Genomic DNA, 22,446 nt, shown 5'->3' with positions numbered 1-22,446 from the left:
ATTAAGTATGGTGCGTAATGTAATCAACAACTACGTCCTCGGACATAGCGCCAATGTTTTATCCCTAGTGGCAACAGCACAACACAACCTTAGAACTTTCGTCACTCGTCCCGGTGTCAATGCGGGCATGAACCCACTATCGAGCATAAATACTCCCTCTTGGAGTTAAGAGCAAAAACTTGGCCGAGCCTCTACTAGTAACGGAGAGCATGCAAGATCATAAACAACACATATGTAATAACTTGATAATTAACATAACATGGTATTCTCTATCCATCGGATCCCGACAAACACAACATAGAGTATTACAGATAGATGATCTTGATCATGTTAGGCAGCTCACAAGATCCAACAATGAAGCACAAATGAGGAGAAGACAACCATCTAGCTACTGCTATGGACCCATAGTCCAGGGGTGAACTACTCACTCATCACTCCGGAGGCGACCATGGCGGTGTAGAGTCCTCCGGAAGATGAATCCCCTCTCCGGCAGGGTGCCGGAGGAGATCTCCAGAATACCCCGAGATGGGATCGGCGGCGGCGGCGTCTCTGGAAGGTGTTCCGTATCGTGGTTTTTCGCATCAGGGGTTTCGCGACGGAGGCTTTAAGTAGGCGGAAGGGCAGAGTCGGGGGCTCGACGAGGGGCCCACACCACGGGCGGCGCGGGCCCCCTTGGCCGCGCCGCCATGTGGTCCGGCCACCTCGTGGCCCCACTTCGTATGCTCTTCGGTCTTCCGGAAGGTTCGTGGCGAAATAGGCCCCCGGGTCTTCGTTTCGTCCAATTCCGAGAATATTTCGTTACTAGGATTTCCGAAACCAAAAACAGCAGAAAACAACAACTGGCACTTCGGCATCTTGTTAATAGGTTAGTTCCAGAAAATGCACGAATATGACATAAAGTGTGCATAAAACATGTAGGTATCATCAATAATATGGCATAGAACATAAGAAATTATCGATACGTCGGAGACGTATCACGGCGGGGCGGTGGGGAAATAGGGGCGTGGGCGTGGGGGGAGGGGATTTCCAGCCGTTGGCTTTTCGCGTGTGCGCAGAGCGTTGCCGCGCGCTGTAGCCGACGCGTCACATGTGGTGCTCCGAATTGTGCAAAACGCCGCGCGCCAAAAAAAAATTGCAGCGCCGCATCGTTTGCCGCGCCTGCTGGAGCGCCTATTTTCCTCCCGCGCGCTGCATACCGGCGTTTTTTTTACAGCGCGGCCTATATATAGCGCCTGTTGGAGATGCTCTTAGAACCGGACTCGCCAATAGAAATATGGTTAATGGGCCACGGCCCATACATTTGTTAGATCGCGCATTTACAGCTCGGCCCTTACTTTTCGTCGATAACGAGCCCGGCCCTAGCAAGAGACACAGACACCACCCAACCCCAACCAACCACGGCCCGAACTCCGGACGCCTTCGCCTTGCGATCCAAGCGAACCAATCGGACCCCAACCCAGACGAGCGGCGGCGACATGGACGGCGGCGGTGGCGGCGGCAGCACCAGCGGCGAGGATGGGAACCAGGAGAAGCACCTGGTGCTGGCCAACAAGCTCTTCCTGCTCTCCCAACCCGACGTCGACGACCTCTCCAAGGTCGCCATCCGCGCCGATGTACTTTCCGCCGTCAAATCCGATGGTAACCGCGCCGCCCCGCCCCCCTCGCCGCTCATCCACTGTTCCAGCTAAACTTATTTGTTTCTGCTGTGGGGTTGATTGCCAGACATGGCTGCGCTGTTCGAGTCGCTGGCCGCCACCGGCGTGTTGGAGCCGGACGCCTCGCTGCTCGCCGAGATGCGCGCCCGGATCGACGAGGAGATCCGCAAGCTCGATGAGAAGTGAGTGGGTTCTTCCTCTTGTTTTGCTTATAGTTTTTGGATAATAGCCTAGTGGTAATTCGGGCTCTACAAGTACCTAAGTAGACTCTAGATCTTGTCAGTAAATTGCTTTGCGTTGGACCGGGCAGGCTTGGCTTATGAACTAGCTATCCGCGTTTAGGATGACACGAAGTGAGTTCAGATGAACTGAGTTTGACGTTTGCCTTTCCTCATAAGAGGGCGAAGCAAATCTAGGCATCCCCCAATTCTGTGTTAGAACTGTGCTTGTATTATGTTTAGTATTTCTGTGAAGGCTACGAGTCCATTATTTGCATCAGGAAACTATTTCTGTTAGGGCGTACAATTGCGCTCTGAGAAGAGTAGTTAGAATTTCAAGGTCTCTTGCATCCTCAACTCTGGGGAAAACTCATTTCGGGATAGCTTGGATCTGTGGAGTAGTCAATGTTAAGAGTAAGCTGGGTTTCTTTAGTGGGGCATAAGGGACCTGGATCAGAAAGAAGAAGGAATTATTAGTTACTAAACATGAAAAGTGCTCCTTTCAATGATTATGGAATTATGCTCTGTTTCCTACTATCCATGTCGCTCTCCCAAGTTATCCTGTATCTAATGTTTCCACTGTTCTCAAGTTTCATAAGTACGGGTTTGGTTCCTCTAAACTAAACTTTGTTTTGCATACAAAGAATTGCCGACGCTGAAGAGAATTTGGGCGAGAGTGAAGTGCGTGAAGCCCATCTAGCCAAGTCCTTGTACTTTGTAAGGGTTGGCGAGAAGGTATGAGCTTGTTTACTTCTATATTTTGTCTGAGGCCTGGTTAACGACGCATTGTGTTCTAATATAGTTGTTTACATTCCTGAAATCAATGTTATAGGAAAAAGCGTTGGAACAACTTAAAGTTACTGAAGGAAAAACTGTAGCCATTGGCCAGAAGATGGATCTTGTGTTCTACACTTTGCAAATTGGCCTTTTCTACATGGACTTTGATCTCATCTCAAAATCCATTGATAAGGCAAAGAAGTAAGCCCCGTTCTGTTTGTAGAGTTCCATTCTTCCGTTTGGAACATCAGTGTAATGGTGTTTGACCACTTATTCACTGATTGTAGGTTGTTTGAGGAGGGAGGTGACTGGGAGAGAAAGAACCGATTGAAGGTGTATGAAGGCTTATACTGCATGGCAACCAGAAACTTCAAGAAAGCCACCAGCCTGTTTTTGGACTCAATCTCAACTTTCACAACTTATGAGCTGTTTCCATATGATACTTTCATTTTTTATACAGTCCTCACGAGTATTATCTCATTGGATCGTGTATCTCTAAAGCAAAAGGTATTTGAACGTCGCCCTATCTTCTAGGTTTTCGTGTCATAATTACCTCTAACAAAATGAACTTGTCAGGTGGTAGATGCACCAGAAATCCTGGCAGTGATTGGCAAAGTACCACACCTTTCTGAGTTTCTCAACTCCCTGTACAACTGCCAGTACAAGTCATTTTTTGTTGCATTCTGTAAGTCTAGATTTATACTCCAGAGGATCTGTTCAGTCTTGCGGTCATTATTTTGATAAAAAAAATGTATATGCATGTGTTTGTATTAATACCTGTTGAATAATTATTTTCAGCTGGCTTGACGGAGCAGATCAAGTTAGATCGTTATCTTCAACCTCATTTCCGCTACTACATGAGGGAAGTGCGCACTGTTGTCTACTCACAATTTTTGGAGTCATACAAGAGTGTGACAATGGAAGCTATGGCATCTGCATTTGGTGTGACTGTTGATTTCATAGACCAGTAAGTGATGTGAAACGGCTGCACTACTTAATATATATTTTTTACTACTGTATGTCACATTTCCTTTTCTGGTGCCATATTCATAGGCTTTCTCCTTCACTTGTTGTAGGGAACTGTCACGCTTCATTGCAGCTGGGAAGCTTCACTGCAAGATCGATAAAGTTGCTGGTGTTCTGGAGACAAACCGCCCTGATGAGAGGAATGCTTTCTACCAGTCTACCATCAAGCAAGGGGACTTCTTGCTGAACCGCATCCAGAAGCTTTCTCGAGTCATTGATCTGTAGAAAGTTGCATTTCTTATTGGAGCTTTGGCCCAGTAAGGTGCCAGATTGTTCTGACATATTTCACGAATGTCTCATGTGAATTTAGAGCATGTATCTCCGCAGATCAGACTGATGGATGTTTATTCTGAGATCAATCTGTTCGGTTTCTTTTTCAGAGCACTATCATCTGTTGTTTTGGTTCTCACAAGTTATTTGTTTGCATATTTGGCATATATTGCAATGTTTTCCATTTGTTCTTCTCATAGAAGGCATTTCCAACTGGATTCAGATAGTCTTGACTCGTAGGGTGATACACATGAGCACACGTTTTTTTACAACCACTGTTAACTCTTGCAAATGATTAAAATCAATATACAGCTCTGATCTTTGCCGTTCTGTAAGTACATCAAATGACTCGTTCCTAAGATTTCGCGAGACTGCCTAACATCGTACTCTGAGAATGAACAAAGCGAGTTATCCACAGGGAGGTTACACGATGTCTGTTGCAAAACTCGAAAGCTTCAGAGAAACTGCATAACAGCTCTTGGAAAATTACAGCCGGCGGTTCACTGGATCCTCGCTTCCACGACCCCTGTTGTGCTGGGTGACACAATCAGCTCTCCGGCTCTGCAGGATAAAAGAAAGTTTGTGTGTGACGATGGCTATAAAAAGGCTGAAGATTTCATATTATCCGACCCGACTATGAGTCTGGGGGAGTAATATTTGTTATCTCTCCACTTACTGAACCCTTGCTTCGGCTTCTGCTGCTTCCCCTTCTTCTTGCTTCGTCTCTTGAAACGGGGCTTCTCATCTTCTGCCTGTGCTTCTGCTTCTGCCGTGCTGGCAGTTCCTGTTATCTGTGCAAAGGATTCTTTGGCGCCGGAGGTCACCTCACCGAAGAAGTCCTTCACCTTGTCAACTACACTTTTCAGCTCTTCCTTTTTGGGGAGCTGAGAAGAAAAAATGTACTTTCTGTTAATGCACCAACACATTCATGTTTACCATACTTGATGTGGATGTTACTTCTGCACAATTGTAATCATATATATTCATAATAATTTGGATAGGAGTACAAGGGAGAGATGCAGAGTTTATAGAATTAAATATGGCTAGTGTTGGCCTGTGATAACTTTTCAAGGTAGTGAGTTTCTATGTGGTTTGCGGATCCCAATCACATTTGTACAATAGTAGTACCAATGAATGGATATGACATCTAAAAAAAAGAATGGTTATGGCCAAAACGAATAACAAAAATCGTTAAAATGATCACTGTAGAAAATCCTGAAAAAAAAAGCTAGCGCAACCAAAATCTTTGGTAGCAAAGACAACGTAATGGGCAAAACTTGGGAAATTCTAATTTTTGGTTTGCAGATGCTCCGCCCACACGTCATGCGGAAAAGAGATGTACTCCCTCTGTCTCACGAAACTTGTCTTGAATTTGTTAAAATTTGGATATGTTCATGCACTAGAAAGTGTCTAGGTACATCTAAATTTTAACATATATCTAAGACAACTTTCATAGGACGGAGGGAGTACCACATTCGAGTAACTCTACCAAAAATCTTACGAACGGCTTCATGAATCTGGCATCAAACTAAGTGCAAAATGAAGGGGTATAACTAAATATCTGCAGTGTTGCTCCATCGCACACACAGGTAATATAACAAGGCAAGAAAGAGGTGCACTGGAGAGAAACGTACCTCCATCACGCCACTTGTCGCCAGTGCAGATCTCAGGTTTCCTTTCTCCTGCTCAGCCAAATGAGAAGTATAAATTGCAATTCTCCACTTGAGAAACTACCTGCTCAATTTGTACCACGGATCAGAAAATTACCACGACTTTGTAGCCGTATCTAAACTCGGTTTCGCCCTTGAGCACGCGGAACTGCTCTCTAGCGGTGTCAATTATGTCATCCTCATCCTTCATACACGGCGCATAGAAAACGCTCAGATTTTACATTACACAGGTATGAGTAGATTCCTAATGCGTATGGTTAACAGAGCCAGGGTATGAGATGATCTGATTGTTACTTTGTAGATGACGGTGGCGAGGTTCCTTGCGAGCGTGTCTTTGTAGATGTACTTGCCGAGGAAGTTGTCCTTGGCCGCGAGCATGATCTTAGCGGTGGTGCCGCCGGTGACGATGTTGAGCGGGTACCAGAAGTACACCTGTGGGTGAAGACGGACGGTTTCGTGATTGAAGAAGCTGGAGTAATACAGTATAATCAGAGGGAGCGAAAGGGCCACGAGGCAGACATTGGCGGTGCGGATGAAGATGACGAAGCGTGGGTTGCCGTCGTCCTCGATCTTGGGGAGCTGCGGCATACGCTTCTGCTGCTGGGACTGCCGGTCCGACCAGCCCCTGCCCCCGCGAGCCTCCACCACCAGCGCGCGCCTCGCCGGCCTCACGGCAGTCCGTGCCAGCTGCAGCCTACACGGCAAGAAACAGCCCGCGCCGGCATCACCGCGCGTTAGGTGCCGGAGCTGCGCCGGCCGCAGCGATACGCCGCCCACGACCTCCATGGATGCCTCTGTTTCGTCTTGTGTGACTGTCCTTCCTCCGTCGAGGCACTAGGAGAAGCAGTGGAGGGGAGACGAGGGAAAGATAAGCAAGGAGCTTTAGCTTATCTGGAGAGGAGCCGGCTGGTGACTGGACAAGTGGTAGCCGACACGCGGGCCTTATTTTACTCATGTATAGATACTCTCACCGCTTCTCAAATACTCTACATTTTCCGTCTAAATTATGTTCTAAATTAGTTTACGGTTGAGCTTTGTAATGAACAACGATATATAAAACGAACTTTTCTATTGGATGCAATTATTTTCAATGTGGCATGAATTAGTGGAAGTAATAATAATAATAATAAATACGTTCATTGGGACTACAATATCGACTTATTGCAAAGAAGAGGCTTTCCAAGTAGATTCCCTAATTAGATCGCCGCACTCCTCTTCGCCATGACCTCGCGGGTGCTCTTGAATGGGGTGGCCGGTGTGCCTATTCGTCATGGACGGGGCTTACGCCAAGGGGACGCCCCCTTCAAAGAGGATATTCAAAACCTAGAGGCAATCCTTCATAGCTTTGGAGAGGTGACCGGCCTATGCACCAACTTCCAGGAGAGCAGTGTGGTTCCTATCCGTTGCGGCGCCTTGAACCTTGATGACATCCTTGAGGGACATCCTGGCCTCCCGCGCATCCTTTCCCCTTAGATACTTTGGGCTTTTGCTATCGATTCGAACCCTCAAAAGGGTGGACTTTCTTCACCTCGAGGATAAATGTGCCACGAAATTACCAACTTGGAATGGGAAACTCGTCACCACGGCCAGGCACGTTAAGTCTGTTATTGCCTCCCAAACAATCTATCATTTAGCGTCGGGTACCATAAAGTTCATCTGGTAGGGGGGGGGGGGGCTAGAGGTCTTGGTGAGCCTGGCCCAAGTGGCTAGGCTGCATCCCCTCAGCTCATGTGGCCCCCTCCCAGAAAGTTGGGGCCCAATGTGGGACCACTGAAACCTTCTAGAAGATTATCGATACGATACCCGAAAAATCTCGAACTTTTCCTGAACCCTAAAATCAACTTTCCTTATATGAATATTTATCTCCGGACCATTTCGAAGCTCCTCGTGATGTCCTGGATCTCATCCGAGACTCTGAACAATATTCGGTCTTACGATAATTAATATCTCATTTCTACCCTAGCGATGTTGAGCGTTAAGTGTGTGACCCTGCGGGTTCGAGAATCTGTGGACATGATCGAGACACCTTGATGACCCACAAGTATAGGGGATCGCAACAGTCTTCGAGGGAAGTATTACCCAATTTATTGATTCGACACAAGGGGAGACAAAGAATACTTGAAAGCCTTAACAGCAGAGTTGTCAATTCAGCCGCACTGGAAACGAGACTTGCTCGCAAGAGTTTATCGTAGTAATCGGCTTTATAGTAGTAGCAATAGTGAAATAACAGCAGCAGAGTAACAAAGACAGCAGTAGTGATTTTAGTAAACAGCAGGATTAAAATACTGTAGGCACGGGGACGGATGACGGGCGTTGCATGGATGAGAGAAACTCATGTAACAATCATAGCAGGGAATTTGCAGATAATAATAAAACGGTATCCAAGTACTAATTAATCAATAGGCATGTGTTCCAATTATAGTCGTGCGTGCTCGCAATGAGAAATTTGCACAACATCTTTTGTCCTACCAGCCGGTGGCAGCCGGGCCTCAAGGGAAACTACTGGATATTAAGGTACTCCTTTTAATAGAGTATCAGAGCAAAGCATTAACACTCCGTGAACACATGTGATCCTCACATCGCTACCATTCCCTCCGGTTGTCCCGATTTCGTCACTTCGGGGCCATTGGTTCCGGACGAGCGACATGTGTATACAACTTGCAGGTAAGACCATAAACAATGAATATCATGATGAAACAATAACATGTTCGAGATCTGAGATCATGGCACTCGGGCCCTAGTGACAAGCATTAAGCATAACAAGTTGCAACAATATCATAAAAGTAACATCTACGGACACTAGGCACTATGCTCTAACAATCTTATGCTATTACATGACCAATCTCATCCAATCCCTACCATCCCCTTCGGCCTACAGCGGGGGAATTACTCACACATGGATGGGGGAAACATGGCTGGTTGATGGAGAGGCGTTGGCGGTGATGGCGGTGATGATCTCCTCCAATTCCCCGTCCCGCGGAGTGCCGTAACCGGAGACTTCGGCTGCCGAGACGGAGTTTCGCGATGTGGCGGCGTTCGGAGGGTTTCGGCAACTTCGACTTCTCCCCGTGCGTTTTTAGGTCGAGGCGAATAAGTAGTCCGAAGGGGGCGTCGGAGGCCAGCCGAGGGGCCACACCACAGGCCGCGCGGGCCCCCCGGGCCGCGCCGCCCTATGGTGTGGGGCCCTCGGGCCTCCACCTTACTTGTCCTTCCGGCTCCGTCGCATTGCGGGAAAATAGGCCCTTTCGTAAAAATCCCGAGGTTTTTCCCGAAAGTTGGATTTCTGCACAAAACGAGACACCAGAACAGTTCTGCTGAAAACAGCGTTAGTCCGTGTTAGTTGCATCCAAAATACACAAATTAGAGGCAAAACAATAGCAAAAGTGTTCGGGAAAGTAGATACGTTTTGGACGTATCACACCTCTCTGATCAATAATCAATTTCGGGATGTGGATGTCCATAATGATTCCCACATATTCAACAAAGATATTTATCGGTTGCACCACAATGTCGAGGATTCAAATAATATCGTATTCCACTCCCTTTGTCTCGCGATATTTTACTTGCCCGACATTCGATCATCGATATAACCATAACTAGTTCAATCTCGTTACTAGAAAGTACTCTTTACTCCTACCGTAACAAATCATTCACTTGTGGCTAACGCCTTATTCACATGCTTGCAAGCGATATAGAATGTGCATTACCTGAGCGGGCTCTGAGTATATCTGTCCGCCACACCGATGGAAAAATTCTACTCTTGGTACATACCACCCAACAAGTACTTTCCGAGATCCCCAAAGACACCTTTATGATCACCCAGTTACAAAGTGTCATTTGATGTCCTCAAAGCATTCTTCCTGTACAGGGAGTAGCATAATCTCATGGTCTAAGGATTGGAGTATTTGACATTGGAAAGCTACAACAATTAAACATTGACATAGTCGTATTGCTTTGCTTAGTTAGGTCTTGTCCATCATGTCATTCTCCTAATGATATGACCCCATTGTTAATTGACAACACATGGCCATCGCTAGGAAAGCTTAACCATCATTAACTAATGGACTAGTCTAATAGAGGCTTACTAGGGACACGGTGTTTTCTACAAACCCCACAAGTATTAATGTTTCTGCTTAATACAATTCTAGCATGAAGTATAAACATTTATCAAGAACAAGGAAATATGATAATAACTATATTAATTTTGCCTATAGGGCCTATTTCCAACACAAATGGGAATAAAAACTTCTTCGTCGCCACAAGACCAGCCCAAAAATGAGATTCTCTAGATTTTCCAAGAAACTTGAGACAATGCATTCATGCCAATGTACTTTCTCCTAAGAAGGGTTTGACATATTCCGTCCTCGGTTATTAGCTTGAACAAACATTTACCGAGGAGGGACCTATTTGTGATCTGAAGGTATTGGATTCAAAGATCTCCTTGATCTTTCGGGCGGCACACTACACTCCATTATGTCAATCGATATTTTTTCTCACTATCTCCTTGCCATAAGAATCTTGACCGGAAATAATCCAATCTTTTCAAGACTCCTCTGGGAAGTTGGAAGAATGATATCATATGCAACACCATATTGCTGAGTACGGAGTTGGTAAGAACTAATCTTCATCCCAAGGATAGTAATTTTCCTTTCTAGCTGCATAATATAATTTTGAGTTTGTCCTCCATCATTTTCCATTTGGCATTTATAAGTCTCCGATAATAAATTGGAACACCCAAATACCCAATAGGAAACTGGCATTGCTGGCAACCAAATAATTCAGCATACAAGTCAACCTGGTCTTGAGCCTCGCCAAAACAAAACAACTCACTCTTATGGAAATTTATTTTCAGACCCGAGAATTGCTCAAACACTAAAAGAATAAACTTTAGGTTCCTTGCTTTTTGCATGTCATGTTCCATAAAGTGAATTGTATCATCAACATATTGAATAATGGATAATCGACCATCAACCAGATTGTGGTGACCCAGCATACCAGTGCATGGTGTAGTATGCAAGTCGTTGACATAACACCAATGAAACACCATTCCACTAGTATTACATCCCTCGGAGTGGTACAACAGAAACATTTGCGCGTCCAAGGCATGTCTATAGAATTACCTCACCGACTCTTTACAAAAGATCAGCACAACCTCCTACTTTACAATGTGGTAAAACTACAAATAAACTCCAGAAGAACAACTCGTGGACTAGACTTATACTGACTCTACCTATAGAGGTACTTGACTGGCTAGAGAGACTAGATTGGATTCTACCAACTTAGGTGCTAGGATTAGGGAGCTAGTTCCCTTCTACTTCTAATCTAGATTCTCTCCCTGGTGGACGTAGTGGTTGATTCCATTGACTCTGCTAGTAGGGTCATGTCTCTTGAAGTAGTTGACTTCCTCTGTCTTCGAGTTTCATTGTAGATCCTCCTTTGATGCCTCCATATCTAAGCAGGGGGTTCAAAGAAGGGTGAGTACGAGTGTACTCAGCAAGTTCATTATAGGAAAGAGGTGTTTAATGCACTAGCTACAGCCATGCACCAGAAAGGCGTAGGCAATGCAAGTTTTTGTAAACATTTCTTCAAAGGTTGCTTTTATTCTGAAAAACTATGTCCGTCAGCCTTCACAGGGTGTCTAGAACTTCATGGATTTCCTTTCCAGCGGCGTTCGCAGTTCCAAACCCGGAACAGGGAGTGACAAGCCACAATTTGATACACTCTACAGAGGTGTGTTATTTTACCCATAAGAGATCTTATCCTTGTTACCAGTCGGGCGATCTTTCCCATCCACACTTCCTTGGTGTGAGGCCAGGTATAAGGTCCTAGCGAATCACTGGGCCTTCCCACGACCTCGCATACCCACCCAAATGTTGTAGCCATGCTAAGTTTAGGTTCCGACTTCACCTTGATCACTTACCCATCGGCGCATGACCCTGAGACACACCCTACAACCCCTCATAGATACACCAAACTGTGGGAGCAATACGGGGCTCCCTTCCTGCCAGTCTCAGCCAGCCCACTGGTAGGTGTACCCTTTGATATGCGAGAGGGGAAAGAACAACTAACTATTCCATCCCACTCTAGATCTTATGGTTAACACGAGTATTACGGCGCAAGAATCACTGGACGACATTTGTTGTTAATCCTATGTGAATACATACCCAGTTGCAAGGGAACCTCCACCAAACTCATACCATGGTTCCACTGCACCACATAGTCATATTCGTAATTGTAAAAGTAATACTTTGATTTTAATGCAGAAGTGATAAGTATAATACTTTGTAAGTAATTTGGTAAAAATAATCAAGGTGACATGAGCAAGCGATGAACTTGCCTTTCTTGACTACAAGATTGTGCAGGCAAGGACTTCGATACGGGATAACTCCAAAGTTTGAAATAGCATCATTGTCCGGTAAGGACAATGTTTAAAAGATTGGCAAATATGCTATAATGCATAAGTATGAGATGCAATCGTCCTAAGCGTAACCTAACCCCGATGATTTAGGATTATTGAGTTGTGATGATTTATTGAGGGTGTGTTACACTTTTAGAGTGGTTCCACAAACAAGGTTCTTATTAGGGTTTAATTAGTTGGCTATTGCTGATGAGTTGTATAACAAAGCATAACAATGTAGGAACATACAATCATAACAATTGTCACAATTTTAACATGTGAAGAATAATTGTTAGTTTTAGGTTCTATAAGGCATGGCTAATGTTTACTTGTTATATACTTCAAAATAATAAATTTTGAAAACATGTTCCTTAAGGAATAATAAGTATTTCCAATAATAACCTCTTACTCCAAAGGTTTATTATGATTCCTAGTTGAATTTCTGAAGTGAGTATTAGATGGATCTTACAAACAAGATTGAGTTCCTAGTCATGTAATGGTTGCATGGTTTAGTTAATCATGAGCATATTAATTAATTTATTATACATGGTTGCTATCATGGTTGGTTATATCTTACTCGTGATAGACATCTATTGTCTATAGGTCCTATTAGGCATGGTTGATGACTATTTTTTATTTACTTTAAAAGAATAACTTTTGAAGAACATATTACTTAAGTAATAAGAAGTATTTCAATTAAAGCTTATGGTTTCTAGGGTTTGCTCTAGATTCACTAAGTAAGGAATAATTGGTGCCTAAACAAGATGGTTCATAAATATTTAGTGCTTATAGGTTTAGTTGGGTATGGGTATGTGATGTAAAATACTGGACCTGGTTGCTATTAAGGTGGATCACAATGGTTTGACACTAAACATGGATAGTTAAGGATGACAACTTTGAGAATAGGAACTAGGGTTTACATTTAATTGGTCCTACTTGATCATCTAGGTTTTATTAGTATGAACACATGAAATACCAACTTATTAGTAATAAAGCTTCTTTTATTTTACGATAACATGGAAATGTATTGAGTTTGTAATGATGAATACATGAATGAAAGTGAAGGTAATATGATCACATTTCATCAATCCTAATGTTTTAGAGTTTCACATAAAATTATGAAGTTATAATTTATTTCATAAATTAGGGTTTCCTATTTGTCCAACCATTGTTGAGAAAACATTTGTTGAGTAATGTTGAAATTAAAAAATAAATCTTAAGTTCAAGTTACTATTGAGTTTGGCATTTATCTGATTTTCTTTTTATCATTTAAAAGAAAGGATAAATAAGGTAAATGCAATTTAGGATTTTAAATTCCCCTAAGATAATATTGATGCTAATATGATAAAAGAGAATTAAGTTTAGTGTTTTAATTATTTACTAAATGGATTTTATTTATTTTAGGAAGTTTTACTAATTATTGAATTTTCTTGAAATTTTGGATAAAAGAAAAGGCTTAAATAATTAATTTTTCATTTTAATAAAAAAATCATATTATATTTTTATTGGATAGATTTTATTTTTGTGAGCATTTTGATATCTCATTTGTATTTTTTTGAGTTGAAATGAATTTTATATGCATTTGCAAAGTTTCAGATATTTTGTGGAATTTCAAATAACATAAAATACTAAACGTACCAGGACAGAACCTAACTCTAGCCATTGGCAGGTGGGGTCTACGGCACCTCAGCGACAACGTGGCACTGACCAAGGCAAAATTGACTGGACAGAGGAGTTCGTCACCGGCGAGCGGGACGGTGATGGTGCTGACGGTACAGGGCTCCCGCGACCCTATGGGCACGTGCGTTCGAGCCGCCCGATGTGGTGAGACGAATGAGCGGCGCTAGTGACCAAATGGTCACCGGAAACGGTGACGGCGAGCAGTGCTGCGGCGGCGCAACTACGATGAGATCTCGAAACTAAACTACTGGCGGCCCTAGGATACCATAGATAGTGCTGGAGACGCGGAGGCTCACCCTGATCCTTCCTAGATGGTTGTCGGAGTGAATCATGGATGGAGACGAGCTCCACTTTGCCATTCCCGATGATGGCAGTAGAAAGGTAACCGCTAAATTCACTTAGCTATGCCCTCCCCTTGATGCTGGGCTCCAACCAGGTGATCTACACGACGAGGCGCTCCTCCTCTACCATGCTACAGGCTCCGGGGTGGCTCCAGTCGTCGGCTTCTTCCGCGACTCCAGCGGTAGAATGTGGTTTATGGTGATAGATAGATAGAGCTAGATAGATATGTGAAAGGCGGCGAAGAATTAGGGTTTCATGACGGTCCTCTCCGCGGTTTTATAGAGCTGTTGATGGTCTATAGCGACGGCACGACGATGACGTTTGGCCGAGATGCTCGGCGATGTTGGTTTTGGGCGGGAATCTTGATGTTTTCAGATAGGACGGGCGCGGTGGAGCTTGTACTTTCCTATGAGATGGTCGTTGGCGTCCGTGTTGGTCAAGAACGGCGGCGGGACGTGGCAGTGCCTGCTCGCTGGCGTGTCGAGCTCGGGGAAGAAGATGATGTGGTTTGGCTTATGTGGTTATATTGAGACGGTATTTGAATTGGTTGGGCTGGCTACTGGGCTACTTGGGTTGATACGGTGGGCTAGCATGTGTTGTTGCTTGGCCTGCCCTAGCTGGATTCCCTCTCTCTCTCCATTTCTATTTCTTTTCTTTTTCTATTTTCAAATTCCAATTGAATTCAAATTTGATTTGGAGTAACTTGAGTGTGTGGCTTCTGTTGATTTTTATTGAAAATGATTTCCAGAGCTTTATTTATATTAGAATTATTCCAGGAGGATTTGTATTGATAGCAACTTAATTTTTTAAGTAGGCACAAATGTTAAATGAGATGATTTCATTTCCCTCTCCTTTTGGATTCAATTCTATTTGGGTTATTTTAAATTTGTGACTTAACTCTAAAATGTAATAGAAGTATCTAGTAGGTTATGGTATGCTAGTAATAATGTCTATATGTGCATTTGTGCCCCTATTATACATATTGCAAAATCTCCCATATGTATCATAATAGGATTTTTTTATCTTTCTCATCTTGTAGTATTAAAATACTTTTGTTAATAATTGAATAATTCCCTAATGATAAGTTAGGTTTTATTTTGTATTACATGGCAATGATTTTCAAGACAAACCTTATTACTTGGTTTCTTGTTCAAGGAAATGATCTCAGGGCATTATCATGTGTTGAATTATTCCTAAAGACTTGGAGACTAGTTTAGGTTTATTCCAAAGTCTTTGGTATTGTTTTCTTAAACCTTGGCTTAAAATGTTTAGGATATATATTGTTTCTCTCATAGGGCATACATTTTCTCATAATGGGGTTTTTGGGTTATATAACACTTGTGAATTTGGCCCCTTAGATGATATGCTTATTTTTATTTCTAAATATGAACAATTAAGCATACTATTGAGATTTGGTTGTGAGGTTTAGTACTAGAGTTTTCCTTATGCTTACCCATTGAAGCATAAGTTGGAAATGAGGTGTGGTTATAGGGTTCTACTTATGATCACCAAGTGATTCACAAGTTAAGGTTGGGATGTGGGCAATGGTTCTAGGTGTGAGTTGACACGATGTTAAATTGGATAGGGTTGCTCTTCCTAACCATTGATAGGATGTTTATCTCAAAATATAGTTAGTATGGCCACAAGTGCTTGGTTAAACAAGGTTTTGATATTCTTCAATTTTTTCTCTACTCAAGATATTGGAGTATGATATGTGGTGGATGATATCTACTTATCACATTAGGGTTTAACTTGTACTCCTATATCTCCAAAACATGATCATGCATTATACATGATCAACTTACTTCAATAGATTCTTACTTAAAGTTCTAAGGGTTTTTGATCATTACCAAATTGTGATGATCATGGTATGGGCTTCCTAAAGTATAACTAGAAGGATCTGGCTATGGTTATATCAGTTGCCTCACTCACTCAACAAGGACTTGGATTATAACCTAAGGTCCCTATGATATGTGGTGGATGATATCTACTTATCACAGTAGGGTTTAACTTGTACTCCTATATCTCCAAAACATGATCATGCATTATACATGATCAACTTACTTCAATAGATTATTACTTAAAGTTCTAAGGGTTTTTGATCATTACCAAATTGTGATGATCATGGTATGGGCTTCCTAAAGTATAACTAGAAGGATCTGGCTATGGTTATATCAGTTGCCTCACTCACTCAACAAGGACTTGGATTATAACCTAAGGTGCTACTCAAGAAATGATGATGTGATCATCTAAATATATGGTCTACCTAGGAATTCTACCTTGGTATATTTTGTAGCTTGTGCTTCAGGAATTCTGATAAACCTGCTTCTTGTGGTATGCCTCCACCTCCTAGATGCTTCATCTTGGTCCTATCTAAGGTATGGAGGGGGCCAATTCTTTGGTTTGCTTGTATCATGGTACAAGATGATGAAATGGATGATGTGGGAAGATCCTTTTATAGGCTTGAGCATGCTCTAGTATCATGACACCTAGGTAGATGACTCATGTTTTAGTTCGAGTATTAAGGTGCTTGGTTGTGATGCTCTCATCCCTAGTAATCATTTAAGCATGAGGTGGCATAGCTTAGTATGCAAGCTATGTAGATATTTTCATCCTATGTGGCATGGGTATTATCCTCTCATATGATTTGTTTTTGGATAGCCAAGTGGCATTTGTTACTAAATATCTTGTGGATGGTTTTATACTTGCGGATAGTACACCATATCATATATGATTGGCTTTATCTTATAATTGTGGTCAAAATGTCAAAATTGAAGGTTATGCATAACTTTTGGATGTTTGTTTTTTATTCCACCTAGGCATGATCCTATGAGTTTCAAAATACTCATAATTTATTTTTCAAATAGTTTGAATTATAATTTGTAATGTAAAAAAATTTAGTTTTGTGATATTCCAGATATTTAATAAGTTATGATTCAATTAAGAATGTGTGGCTATTATGCACTTAAAACCTTGTGGTTTACCATATTTGGTAATAAGTTTAGAAGTGAATTTAATTGTACACAAAGGTAGTTACTAAACTTTTGAGTGTTAATAATTTAGAGTTTGATTCTGACATAATGGGTTGTTATTTTAATTCACGTGCCATTTGATCTAACCCATAGATCAAATCACTTTTACCCAAAATAGGTTTTAGCAAAGCTAACATGGAAGTTTATAGCACTTCACTTGATGATCTACTTCAATTCCATCAACTCAAGTGAAACTTCAGTCACTGTGAAAAGTTTTATTTAAAAGCACAAAAATTACCCAGATTTTCTATGCATGAATGCAATGCACATATCTGTTTCCTCTCCTTTTGTAACCCCAAATCCTGGGATATTACACAGATGTGGAATCACATCTTCAATTTGTCCATCTGACTTTGCGCGTTCAATCAAAATAGCTAGCATATCAACCACTATGTTAAATAACACTGGTTGTTAATGGGTCGAATTGCCTTAGCCCCTTCTTAGCATGAAAGTACTTGGCAATGTAATCATTGAATTCAATGGTACACTTCCTCATGAGACCAAGCTGTGAATCAACACACGTCACTGATGGCTGTGAAATATGCCACTTTTTCTCACGTTTAAATCTTTAGCTATGTCAAGAAGTTGACTAAGTTTCCCTCTCAATGTGTTATTAATGACTAATTATTGCAAATATGTGCACTATCTTCTATCTTTGAATGGTGTACAGGAAATAACGCCATAATGGCAAATAGACCTGCAATAACTGATAAAAATCATGTCACAAATACAACAAAGTTGACCAAACGTCGAAAGGTGATTCCAGAAGCTTTAGCGGACATAGGTATGGGCAAGCTCTGCCCATACCGTCCTCCCGTACGGTGTCCCGCAACCTTCCCGAGGTCAAACCCTATAAGTTCTATGAAGGAACCGATGCCAAAGAGAGAGCCATTCGTTGCCAAACAGAGCCACCATTCATCAGATCCATCTACACCACACCGAATGAGATCCACCACCATAGTTCATCCATTTCATCTCACATCTCCTCCATAGCCATAGCCATCACCATTGTAATAGAGATCTCCTTGAGAATTGGCGACCATTGTAAGAATATTGTGATTTCAATTCAAGTGTTTGCAACAATAATTTTTATCTTTGATCTTGATATTATGTGTGAGTAGTCCCCGCGGGCTGCGGGTTGAGGTGAATCCTCGCAACGTTTATATGCATCTAATCTCATAAATATGTGTAATAATTGAATAGGAGCTTTGCAATCTTGTATCCTTGTCTTTTTGCCTCGATTCAATGATCTGCAGGTACCCATGTCTATCGGATCGATCAAGGGAAGAGGCTGGATGAGGGGAGAACGGCGTGCTACCGTGAAACCTCAGTGACAGAAAGAGGAAAGTAACGGTACATGTTTAGTGATTGACTCGGAATCAATGGCACAACCATCTAGCTTAATTCTTTGATATGTATTCATTTAATTAATAATTGTTGTTACTCGCGGTTGTGGGAACAATGGTTGGACCAAGAGGCTCTTGTCACCTCGTTTTAGGGGAAAGAGTATTTACGGATGTGCTGCTCACAAATCTCTTATCACTATTTTATTTTCTACACATTGGCACTTCATTTCTCTGTGTGTGTGCGCGTGCGTGTGTGCGTGTGCGTGTGTGTGCCTGCGTGTGCGTGTGTGTGTGCATGTGCATGTGCTTGTGCGTGTGTGCATGTGCGTGTACGTGTGTGTATATTAAAAATTCTATGCTCAATTGTACCTTTGGAAAAATAAAATAAAATGCTAGACGGATTATTTTTGCAAGTTTGAATTGAACTTGATAACTTGTATACAACTCGATCGGTCGACTAAGACTTTCAACTGATTATCTTCACTAAGTATTAGCAAAACCGTGACAAATGGTAAACATGAAGAATGAGCATGCATGAACACACACAACCGCAAAAAAAAAAAAAAAAAAAAAAAAAACAGCCTCAAAGAAGAGCATCAAGTAGATAACACAATCACATGCGCACAGGTAACAACGTACGGTTGGTGTTTTGGCTATCCATATTTTGACTTTTTTCCATAAATAAAAGTCTCCTCTTGCGGTTGTACTAGTAGCTTATAAGTAGACTCACAAGATCCCTGCATTTTGGGACAAATTGCAGATGACCTTTTGATTCTTATGGCTGAGCAGGGTGTTGCGGTCACTCTCTTCCCGGCAGCTGAGGAAGACGACCTCACGGCATGCCTGTATCCACGTCCTACCAGGCTACCAGCCGGTATTTGCTTATATACTGTTGGTTTGCAGTTATCACCTATGCATGCCAGTCAAAGAACACTAGCATGGCATCCGGTGCTTCACGAACTGTCAGGTGAGCACGCGTCTTCACAATCATCCTCATAGACATTGATACACACTGACATAGCTGATCAGGTGTCCTCTGCATGGCGGCATATAGAACTAATCTCTTGTAGCTCTGCGTTGCATGTTTGAGCAGGTTTCAGAAGGACGCCGACGTGCAGCACTTGAGGACGAGCCCTAGTTTGGAGAGCCTAGCACAACAAACGGGAAAGACGCGCAGGAAATCCCATGATCCACGGAGCTGGTTTCGGCAGGGAGGATCTGCTGCCTCTCCTGATCAGAAACAGCGCAAGGAGAGGCCGCTGTCGCGGGCGTTCTCGGAGGAGTTCGAGTCGCTGGTGCACGGCGGCGAGCAGCAGAACCTCTTGTACTTCTTCTTGGACCCTCGCGGGGAGGTGATCCACCTGTGGCACAAGGTGTTCCTGGCGGCGTGCCTGGCGTCGCTGTTCGTGGACCCGCTGTTCCTGTACCTGACGGGCACGCGGCGTGACCTGTGCGTGGAGTTCTCCTACTCCCTGGCGCTCACGCTGTCCATGATCCGGTCGCTGCTGGACGTGTTCTACGCCGTCAACATCCTGTTCCGGTTCCGCACGGCCTTCATCGCGCCGTCGTCGCGGGTGTTCGGGAGAGGGGAGCTGGTGATCAGCCCATACCAGATCGCCAGGAGGTACCTCGCCTGGGCCTTCTGGTTCGACCTCTTCGCGGCGCTGCCTCTGCCGCAGCTGGTGGTGTGGTCCGTGGTGCCGAGGCTGAGGGAGTACTCCGCGACGGCCAGCAGGAAGAACGTCCTCCGCTTCAGCATCATCTTCCAGTACCTGCCGCGGCTGCTCCAGATCTTCCCGCTCACGAGGCGGATCGTCATGGCGACGGGGGTGATGACGGAGAACGCCTGGGCCGGAGCCGCCTACAACCTCATACTCTACATGCTCGCCAGCCACGTGCTCGGCGCGCTCTGGTACCTTTTCTCGGTGCAGAGGCAGGAGGCGTGCTGGATGGAGGCGTGCCGCCTGGAGGCCCCGGCGTGCCAGCCTCGCTTCTTCGACTGCCGAACCGTGAGCAGCAGCAGCAACAGGACCATCTGGTACGCGCTCACCAACATCACCACCCTCTGCGCTCCCAGCAACAGTGGCTTCTACCCGTTCGGGATCTACGCCGAGGCGTTCGAAGCCAAGCTCACCACCGCCTCCTTCACGCACAAGTACTTCTACTGCTTCTGGTGGGGGCTCAAGAACCTCAGCTGCCTAGGCCAGAACCTCTCCACCAGCCTGTCCATCGGTGAGATCAGCTTCGCCATCGTCATCGGCGTCCTCGGCCTTGTGCTCTTCGCGTTGCTCATCGGAAACATGCAGTCCTACCTCCAGGCCACGATGGTCCGGCTGGAGGAGTGGCGGACGAAGCGGACGGACATGGAGCGGTGGATGCAGCACCGGCAGATCCCGCGGCCGCTCAAGGAGTGCGTGAGGAGATACCACCAGTACAAGTGGGTGGCCACCCGCGGCGTCGACGAGGAGGCTCTGCTGGAGGATCTCCCCATGGACATCCGCCGTGACATCAAGCGGCACCTCTGCCTGGACCTGGTTCGAAGGGTGCCGCTGTTCGACGAGATGGACGAGCGGATGCTGGAGGCCATCTGCGAGCGGCTGCGGCCGGCGCTCTACACGCGGGGCACGCGGTTGGTGCGGGAGCTGGACCCCGTCGACTCCATGCTCTTCATCATCAGGGGCCACCTCGACTCCAACACCACGCAGGGCGGGAGGTCCGGGTTCTTTAACTCGTGCCGGATCGGAGCGGGGGAGTTCTGCGGGGAGGAGCTGCTGACGTGGGCGCTGGACCCGCGCCCCGCCGAGGCGCTGCCGAGGTCCACGCGCACCGTGCGCGCCGTGTCCGAGGTCGAGGCGTTCGCGCTCGTCGCCGACGACCTCCGGTTCGTGGCCTCCCAGTTCCGGCGCCTACACAGCGCGCGCATCCGCCACAGGTTTCGGTTCTACTCCCACCAGTGGCGCACCTGGGCCGCATGCTTCATACAGGCCGCGTGGCGACGGCACAAGCGGCGACGCGCGTCGATGGAGCTCAGGATACGCGAGGACGGCAGCGAGGCGTGGCCGGGAGGAAGCGTCAGGCGCCGTCGCTACAGTTGCGACGGCAAGTTGCTCAGGAAACCCATAGAGCCGGACTTCGCGGTGGAAGAAGAAGACTGAAGCACTTCGAGTCAAGCATGCATGCTTTTGCCTCGTTTCAAAAAAAAAAAAAGTACTGTACTTCTAGTGTGGTTTTATGTAGTTTCTGGAAGACTTTCAAGTGTAATATGGGTTCAAGATTGCTTACACTGCTTTATCGAAATAAGTTTTCGTCCCACTTTATAAATAAAGCAACCACGTCTATACAATTTCAAGTACAGGCAAAAACAAGAACTAATGATCACCATAAGGTCTGTTGCTGGAGCCACAACACAACATGCCCGAAAGAAGAAAAAAAACCAAGCGATACCACCCTAAGACAAAGGGCAACTCAGAGGCTGGATGGCATAGAATGTGACGAGCCGCCGCAAGAAGATCCTCTAACATGCTGTCCAGACGCTCCTTGTCCCGTTGTCTACACAACGGTACCACTGCTGCAACAAAGCCAAGAAATTGTAGACATAGTCAGAAGAGCGTCGAAGAAAGATATGCTCTATCACCATCTTGTTACGCACAGTCCATAAGGTCAAAGCCACGGACAATAACCAGAAGAGGCGCCTCCTCATGTCGGTGTTGTTCGCGTGGGCCTCAATGAACTCTCCGATGACTGAGGCCTGCCACTCAGGCCCTAGAGCCTCATGCAAGAAATTCCAAAGGAACTGGGCAGCGGGGCAAGAGAACATGATGTGCGTCGTCGATTACGGAACAGCACATGATGGGCACGGGACATTACCCGGCACGTTCCGCTTAGCGACCTCCACACCCGATGGAAGGCGGTCTCTAAGCATTTGCCACAGGAAGATTTTCATCATAAGAGGAATCGGCGCTTTAAAAAGCGGGGACGTCCAAGATAGGTGTGCCCCTCTAAAAAGGGCAATATAGGGTGATATCACTAAGAA

At 44.7% G+C, this 22,446-nt stretch overlaps 3 protein-coding genes across 3 annotated transcripts; 2 read left to right on the top strand and 1 right to left on the bottom strand.

The window, feature by feature from the left end:
- Positions 1-1,460: 1,460 nt before the first annotated feature.
- On the top strand, positions 1,461-4,063 carry LOC124692706 (26S proteasome non-ATPase regulatory subunit 6-like). The gene is made up of 8 exons (XM_047226137.1): positions 1,461-1,638; positions 1,723-1,837; positions 2,518-2,608; positions 2,706-2,851; positions 2,938-3,157; positions 3,227-3,335; positions 3,449-3,617; positions 3,727-4,063. The coding sequence occupies exons 1-8, from the start codon at positions 1,476-1,478 to the stop codon at positions 3,899-3,901; spliced, it is 1,188 nt and encodes a 395-aa protein (XP_047082093.1). The 5' UTR covers positions 1,461-1,475; the 3' UTR covers positions 3,902-4,063.
- Positions 4,064-4,160: 97 nt separating this feature from the next.
- LOC124692708 (protein HHL1, chloroplastic-like) lies at positions 4,161-6,494 on the bottom strand. The gene is made up of 6 exons (XM_047226138.1): positions 6,136-6,494; positions 5,911-6,048; positions 5,714-5,800; positions 5,581-5,628; positions 4,623-4,830; positions 4,161-4,507 (listed from the first exon to the last, which is right to left on the bottom strand). The coding sequence occupies exons 1-6, from the start codon at positions 6,400-6,402 to the stop codon at positions 4,494-4,496; spliced, it is 762 nt and encodes a 253-aa protein (XP_047082094.1). The 5' UTR covers positions 6,403-6,494; the 3' UTR covers positions 4,161-4,493.
- A 12,691-nt stretch (positions 6,495-19,185) lies between these two features.
- LOC124687821 (protein CNGC15b-like) lies at positions 19,186-21,568 on the top strand. Its single transcript, XM_047221557.1, has 2 exons — positions 19,186-19,380; positions 19,507-21,568. Exons 1-2 carry the CDS (start codon positions 19,253-19,255, stop codon positions 21,566-21,568), a joined length of 2,190 nt encoding a protein of 729 aa, XP_047077513.1. The 5' UTR covers positions 19,186-19,252.
- The last annotated feature ends 878 nt before the right edge of the window (positions 21,569-22,446 follow it).

The sequence above is a fragment of the Lolium rigidum genome, chromosome 2, assembly GCF_022539505.1.
Source record: "Lolium rigidum isolate FL_2022 chromosome 2, APGP_CSIRO_Lrig_0.1, whole genome shotgun sequence".
NCBI classification, from domain to species: Eukaryota; Viridiplantae; Streptophyta; class Magnoliopsida; order Poales; family Poaceae; genus Lolium; species Lolium rigidum.
Note: the sequence above shows the minus strand (reverse complement) of the source record. Positions and strands in the feature narration are given on the sequence as shown.

Bases quoted from the DNA above. Each gene is read 5' to 3' on its own strand.
- LOC124692706 (XM_047226137.1), top strand. From the start codon at position 1,476: ATGGACGGCGGCGGTGGCGGCGGCAGCACCAGCGGCGAGGATGGGAAC. The intron at 1,639-1,722 runs GTAACCGCGCCG...GTTGATTGCCAG, and splicing joins TTCCGCCGTCAAATCCGATG to ACATGGCTGCGCTGTTCGAG. The intron at 2,852-2,937 runs GTAAGCCCCGTT...CACTGATTGTAG, and splicing joins TCCATTGATAAGGCAAAGAA to GTTGTTTGAGGAGGGAGGTG.
- LOC124692708 (XM_047226138.1), bottom strand. From the start codon at position 6,402: ATGGAGGTCGTGGGCGGCGTATCGCTGCGGCCGGCGCAGCTCCGGCAC. The intron at 5,629-5,713 runs GTAATTTTCTGA...TTGGCTGAGCAG, and splicing joins GATACGGCTACAAAGTCGTG to GAGAAAGGAAACCTGAGATC. The intron at 4,831-5,580 runs GTACGTTTCTCT...TTTTCTTCTCAG, and splicing joins CGACAAGTGGCGTGATGGAG to CTCCCCAAAAAGGAAGAGCT.
- LOC124687821 (XM_047221557.1), top strand. From the start codon at position 19,253: ATGCCTGTATCCACGTCCTACCAGGCTACCAGCCGGTATTTGCTTATA. The intron at 19,381-19,506 runs GTGAGCACGCGT...ATGTTTGAGCAG, and splicing joins GGTGCTTCACGAACTGTCAG to GTTTCAGAAGGACGCCGACG.